The sequence below is a fragment of the Pygoscelis adeliae genome, unplaced genomic scaffold, assembly GCF_000699105.1.
Source record: "Pygoscelis adeliae isolate BGI_AS28 unplaced genomic scaffold, ASM69910v1 Scaffold294, whole genome shotgun sequence".
NCBI classification, from domain to species: Eukaryota; Metazoa; Chordata; class Aves; order Sphenisciformes; family Spheniscidae; genus Pygoscelis; species Pygoscelis adeliae.
In genome coordinates, this window is record NW_008824722.1 from 1,121,737 (window position 1) to 1,128,751 (window position 7,015).

General features: G+C 44.7%; 1 protein-coding gene across 1 annotated transcript in view; it reads right to left on the minus strand.

The window, feature by feature from the left end:
• Window positions 1-7,015, minus strand: part of LOC103916276 (chromosome unknown open reading frame, human C10orf76) — a 130,007-nt gene that overhangs the window by 30,202 nt on the left and 92,790 nt on the right. The window contains exon 24 of the mRNA XM_009323242.1: window positions 3,797-3,875. Within this exon, the coding sequence (XP_009321517.1) occupies window positions 3,797-3,875 (79 nt within the window). The remainder of the gene's footprint in view (window positions 1-3,796; window positions 3,876-7,015) is intronic.

Consider the following 7,015-nt stretch of genomic DNA (forward strand, 5'->3'; position numbering starts at 1 on the left):
CAAAATAAGTACTGGGTTCCTCTTACTTTAGTCTCTCTAGAATAATTGTGCTACATCACCATCAGGCAGAGAGCTGCCTTCTTACACACAGCTCTTCTTTCACATCCAGAAAAGGCAGATGTGAGACCCCATCCAGGTTACTCATGCCCTGTGTCGTCAGTCTTTATGTTTGTCTGCATTGGCTCTTCCGGAGCAACTCTTGTGCTGCTGTTTTCCCACTGCCTTGACCCTGTCTCCTGCAACTGCTTCTGCTGGAAAACACATTGGGAGCTTCTCAGATCAGATATAGCATAGAGAAAATCTATTGCCTCCAATGTATTAACTACAAGGCAGTCCAGTCACCTGGAGAGTACAGATAAGGCTATGAATTCATTTCACAGAAGGCTATTTTGCCCTTTGAGTTGGGAAGAGACCCAAACATCTTTAAAGACATAGGAATAATCACTTGCATAGAAGAGCTAAAACTACATTGGCAGTTAATGGCCAACCATATCTTTCTGGCTGTACAGCATCTTTCAATTCCTTAAAGGACACGCAAGCAGGAGCCAAATGTGTTGAGAGGGAGGATAAGGCAAAAACACAAATTAACACGGAAGTCAGGTTTAACAAATTAGCAAGTGAAGGAAGACGCCAATAACTGGCTAAGACGTTTCCTGTTTCATGGTGAGGAACTACAGCAAGGTCAAAATAGCTAACGACTAGGAAGGATTATGAGTTTGCTTTGGCAAGTAGACTCTTTGCAGAATGGCACTGGCAAGGATCACATGATGTTGACAGACTGAGGTGGCTCATCGTCAAATCCCTGGCATTTGCTCACCCCAGGGAATCTCCTACTCTTTGCTCAAGAGAATATGGAAAGAAAAAGGTCTCTTCCCAGTATTTCTGATCTGAATATTGGATAAACCCCCACAACAGTCAGCAAAGCTGTATCATGAAGTCTTGCAAATATACCTGCCTAGGGCACAGATCTGCATATTCAAACTATGGTTCCTGGAGATCTTTAGGGCTGAAGATGTACAGTGGTATTAACAGTCTATCCTTAAAACAATCCCATGTCCATCATTTTCAAGGGCCTACAAATCCCCTCAGCATGTAATAATGTTAACATTAATGCTTATAAATAAAAAAGGAGAAAGCACTGAAATGACAGACTGAGAATGGTAATAAACGGACATTAGTGGTTAACAAGGTAATAAAGCCTTCAATAGGATTAGGAAAATAAAAAGATAGAGCAAAATCTCTTTCAGCTGATTACTTAGCTACTTTTAAGGATATTAAAAATACAAAAATAAAAAAAATAATCATCTAACACATGAACAGGGTGCCAGAACAGTCAAGGGAGCAGCATAGCAAGTTTGACACAGGCTCAAGTAAGAGTCTGCAAGCTGAGTAGGTTCAAGTGAATTGGAAGCAACTCAGAGCAGCTGGAAATTGCCCTTCAGATAAAGCTATGTCAAAACCATGCTTGCCTACCAGGAGATTCTGAGATACCACACAGGAGTATGAGCAGCCATATGAGAATCTGGCCAAAGGCTAGTATCTGGGAAGGAAAGCTTCATTAAAAGAGAAGTTTGATCCTCAAAATTGTAAAAATAAATGTTCCCAGTGAAGAAGTACAAGTCTCCTGAAACTACTGAAATAACTCAAAGGAGAGAATGACCAGTCCCAAATGTAGTATCTGTGTGTGGATACACAAGTTAAATGTCAGCATTAAATATTTCAGTGTGGTACACTTCAAAAAACAGGGCTAGAAAGGAAGGTGGATTTTGTGTAGAAAACATTTACGGAGAGGAGAGAAGGGGAATTAAGTGAATACACACGTAAAAACAAAAGGTACAGCTGGAAGGAAAAAAAAAGAGAGACTACAGCAGCCAAAAGGCAAGCTTGACCCCCCACGCTGAACAACTAACATAGAATGAAAACAACAAATTCTGTTACCCCACAAAAGCCAGACCCTGGCCTTGATCTTGGCCACCTACCATTACCTCTCATGTACTTACTACGTGGGACGGCTACTGATGGAGGGGAAAACACAGTCCAACACACAGACCTGAGCTCACTGGCTAATTGAAGGTGGAGGCAAGAAGTCTCCATCCCTCTCCTCCTTGTGCAGTAAATTGCAGAGCACTGACTAACCACCCTCACTGAGACCATACAGTCCCTCACCACAGTGACATCTCCCGTTATTTTTCTGCAGTTCACTAGGGCCTATTATTGCTTTGCTTTGTTTGATGTTCTCTCTATGTTGAGAAAAAGCATGAAGGGAGAAAAGAAAAAAGAGAAATCTAACTGTCTTTCAACTTCCTAATCATCTTCCTCAAAATGCTCTGTGCATCAGCACTGATTTCATTATCTGCCTCCTGCTAGAGATTTTATTTAAAGAATAACACACAAGGAAGAAAGGGTTTAACCTGACCTCCCTGAACTGCTGGGGGATGAACACTACACAGAGCTGACAGTGAAAAGCTCGTTTCCTTTCTCAGACTAACCTAAACACTAAGTAAAATTCCCCTCTATCCAAGCCCCCAGTTTTAAATTGGGCTATCAAAGGCTTTTCTTTTTTTAGGGGCCTGGATTGATGCAATCAGTGTGTCATCAATGAATGAGGATTGATAACATGAACCATCACAAAGCATAGCTGTGGGTACAGTGACTCTTAGAGGCAGAACAATACAGAAAAATTGAGTAAATTAAAACCAGTGTTCTTCTAGCCAGCTATATCAAGACGAGAATAAAAAGCAGTAGGGTCCACATTTTTTTCCCCACTGCACCAGTACAGCATTCAACCTGAGACTTGGGGGGTGTTACATATTACAGATTAAGTAGGATAATAAATGAAAAGGTTAGTGGGAAGCATGGAAGGGTATCATCAAGTAATGAGCAAAAATATAATGGACAGAAAGAGAAATGAATTGCAGAGCAAGATACCGTCAGGACCTTTAAACAGGCACAAGCATGGGATCCCACCTAGTGGGAGGAGCAATCCAAGGTAACTCAGATGAGGTCTCTACTACACTGCATACAGAATTTCTTCTCCGAAAGATCCAGAGGTGCTGACGCAGCTGTGTCTGGGATGATCCCCCAAGCTCGCATAGCAGCTCTGTATTTTTGTCCACCACAGGCTGCTGCAGAGTCATTTACCTCTCCAAGAGTGATTAGCATATAATCCCAATATTTTATTTGGGGAAATAGGCCATCTCTTCCCTTCCTGAGACCACACACAGTAGCCTATTTTCAAAAAGCCACATTTACACATGCAATACAAGCAGGACACGAAGAGAGCAAACCAGGCCAAATTAAGGAAGGGAAACCTAACCTTATCACCCTCTTTATTAAAAACCTTCTCTTTTCAAAATCTAAAACAACTGAATTCAATTACCCTAGAAAATTTCTACCAACTGTTGCCTGAGTTCTAATTCTCCGATATCATAGAAAATCAAGCTATGCCCAACAGTTCTCCAATAACTAAATTTGCTGGCAAAAACTTCCTGCTCCATTCTAAATGCCAGCATCCTCACAGTTTCCAGCCACACTTGCTGACAATACTGCATATTTTCATCACTCGTACCCATCCTTCTGCATTTGCTTGACCAAGCAGTCTGCATGTGATGGTAAAATTGGCTAAAGCAAGCCTTGTTTCTCTTCCTCTCGTCCACATCTGAACAAGGAACACGAGAGTCCCACCTTCACCCCTCATATTGCTGCAACATCATCAGTCCCAGTGAGCACAAGGTACTCCTAAACACCTATATTCCAGAAGTCAACATGAAAAAGGGTGATTGCACGCCTGGCTTACCTGATCCTCAGAAAGCTGTGATATGTGATTCACTGCAGCGTAAGACTCTATCTTCGGGTTGAAGTGATTGATGATGGCTCTGAAACAAAGGAGGGAAATTTTCAGAGGTCTCAGGAACAGCTTAGGGATGCAGCAGAAATGCCCCGCCAGCCTGAGTCAGTGCACATGGAGCCACAGTCCTGCAAGACGTAGTTCCTCCCTCACTGCACTGTATTGCTTGCTCTGCCGAAGGCACGCTCCCTGCTGAGAGGCCAATGCAGATTCAGTCACAGGCTCATTGGGAAGTGCCAGCGCAGGCACTGCGCTACGCGTGGGTACATTTGTCCCAGCAGATACGGGGCTGTGCTCACCGCTCTGGCAGAGGGAATCGCTGCCTTGCTGGGAGCAGGCTGCAAGTTGCTCAGTGTTCCAGCAGAGGCACAGCAATCCTGGCCATCGCTGCCCCATCCTTGCTCAAGAACTGTATCTCCTGAGCCCTTCCAAAATCAGTATCATCAGCCTGATATCTTGCTCTATGGAACTTTGTTGCCTCATGTGTTGAAGCTGATGGTTTATTGCTTTGGATCTGCACTACGTTTAAAATGTTGTAGTTGGTTCTTACGTGTAGTCATCCATCACTGCAGCCACTACTTTGACTTCTTCCTATAATGACTTTAGTCCTCAGCCCCAATTTAGATCATTAGAGATAACTTATGCCAGTGTCCCAAACATGGCAGCAGAAACACTGATCACTCCTACTTCTCTGCCTCATTTCTCTCACTGCCTGCACCAACATACTTCCCTTCCCTTCCCTTCGGATCTAGAGGCAGGTGTGAGAAATCTAAAATTGAAAGTAAAATAATAATTGGGGGGGGGGATCAAACTGCAGCTGGAATATTTCCTCAGCCTCTCCTCTGCTTGTTAGGTGCAGCTGAGAAGACAAATGGCAAGACAGTAAAGTCTCCCCAGGCTCGGGTTTGCAACTGGTCTAGTTGGGATATTACTCATGAGACCCACTGCTGAGGTAAACGCTCATGATGGGAACAGCCCATGTCAAGTGCTTGGCACAGATGTGTGCTGATGGTGCCTGGAGAACACTTGCTTGGCCAAATTACACCGCAGCAGCAGTCAGGGCTTTCACTCTCATATTCATCAGCATGAAAATTCACTCCAGCTCCCTCTGCTACACTCTAATGGGTTCCCTCCTCCCTACACCTCCCCCTGCAGAAGGGTTTTCAGTTACTTTCTCCAGACCTCATCACAGCTAAGAGCTGGTGCCGAGTCCAGGAATAAGTGATATTCAGTGGTGCCAATCAGAGTTGGTGGGAAAAAAACACGCCTGGAAGCATCCTTACTTCTTTAAATACATAGATAAAGAAAAACAGTGTGGAGGGGGTAGGGAGTGGGAGAAGAGTGGGGGGAAAAACAAAAAACAAACCCAAACAATCTGCAGATTCACTGCAACATTCCCAGCCATACATCTCATCAACACACCAGATGCAGTCCATGCACAGGGCAGTCACTCCAGCAGCTGCTCCTACAGCACGAGTACATACTTAGCACAGGGGAGCTTCTGCAGTCTCGCCAGCCTTGAAAATTACGTCAGTAAAATGAATTCAGCAGGGCCTCTGCCAGGCTTCCCGTACCCCTCCTCCCCTGGGAGGAGGGCAAGCAGGCAGGCAGAGACATGCCCAAACTCTTCCCATTTCAATCTGACCAGAGAAGCAGCTCCTGTGAGTCACAATCACACTCTCCATTATCCAGCCTCTCGAACACGGTGGCTTTCAAGTTGCATGTTTCATGCCTGGCTGGAGTCATATTTACGCTCCTACAGGACACACTACAAGCTATTGAAAGAAAAGGGAATATAGACTTACAACAACTTAACTTCTGGCTTGACAGAAGGTTTGGCAGCTCAGAGGGGTTCAGTGCACTCACATGGTTCCAACATTTACCAGGGAACAGATTTAGCATTCATTTGTATCCACTGCTGTGAAGCACTTCAACATGGGCCGCCTGCTCACAAGTCCCTGCTCGGATCTGAGCTGGTGGAGCGGCACCTGCAATCACAGCTGGGATTCACCCAGGGAAAGGAAAACCAGCAACCAGCTGCCACTGCAGTAAGAATCAGGAGACATTAAGGAAGAGAAGTAATTCAATCCTTCCTCATTTCACTAAAGGTGAACGGACAACTCCTCAGCGACTAGGGGAAGAAGTTCAGCTGTTTAATTTGTTTTAAGAGAGCTCTTTCACTATGAAGAATTCCTTCCCAACCTGATTTTCTGCAGAACTGTTTTCCTGAACCTGCAAGCAGCCTGGGGCAGAGAAGCATGAAGAGCTTGGATTCAGTCCTGGCTCTGTGTAGCCAGGTTCTTACTGCCCAGCATATGCTACCAAGGCCAGGCTCTGCGCATGGTATAGCTCCTCCTCACACATCTGCTACAAGAAATTCCATTGCTACCCAGCCAAGCTGCTGTGCAGTAGTAGCTCCTTTCTGCATCAACTACTCTGATACGTCTCCGCTATTCTTCCATCTCCCAAAATCCATCTTGTCCTGGGGTCATACTTTTAGGCAACTGGCCTCCTGGGCTACTGAGTAACAGCTGGAATTTCACTTTGCAAAGTTGCCACTCCACAGGCATTTGTTCCTGGAGACAACAGAGGACCAGAGCTTTCAAGCAGAGTCTCCCCCTTACGGATAATAGAACAGGGGCTTTGCCATCATTAGTTCACACACCAGCATGTAACAGCTGAGACTTGGCAATGTTTTATTTTTACACTGCGATTGCCTTGATTATTGGGATATCAGCCAGTACCTTTGGGGAGGGGGAAGGGAGCGGTTAAAGCGCTTGGAAAAGATTTGTGATGTGCTCTACTGAGATTTTCATCTCAATCATAAAAAAAAAAAAGAAAAGAAAAACCTTGTGTTTGGTATTCATGAAGCACTAGCATCTTCAACACATTTGTAAAGCAAGGAAATGATAAAATGTCAGCTGAAAGACAAAACACTGCAGCTCCCCAACTAGCCTTTGATAGTGTGTACACTTACATATTTCCACACCATAAGTCTCTCAGTGGGGCTGGCTGCCATTTGTCACGCGAATTTCAGAGTGCTTTTGGGACACAATTCTCTAGTGACTAGAGATACGTTTGGGGAGATGTCACTTTAGCAACACTGCCTCCTCTGACAGATCCACAGTTCAGCAGTCAACTGGCAAGAGAGGAGACTGTCACTGGACA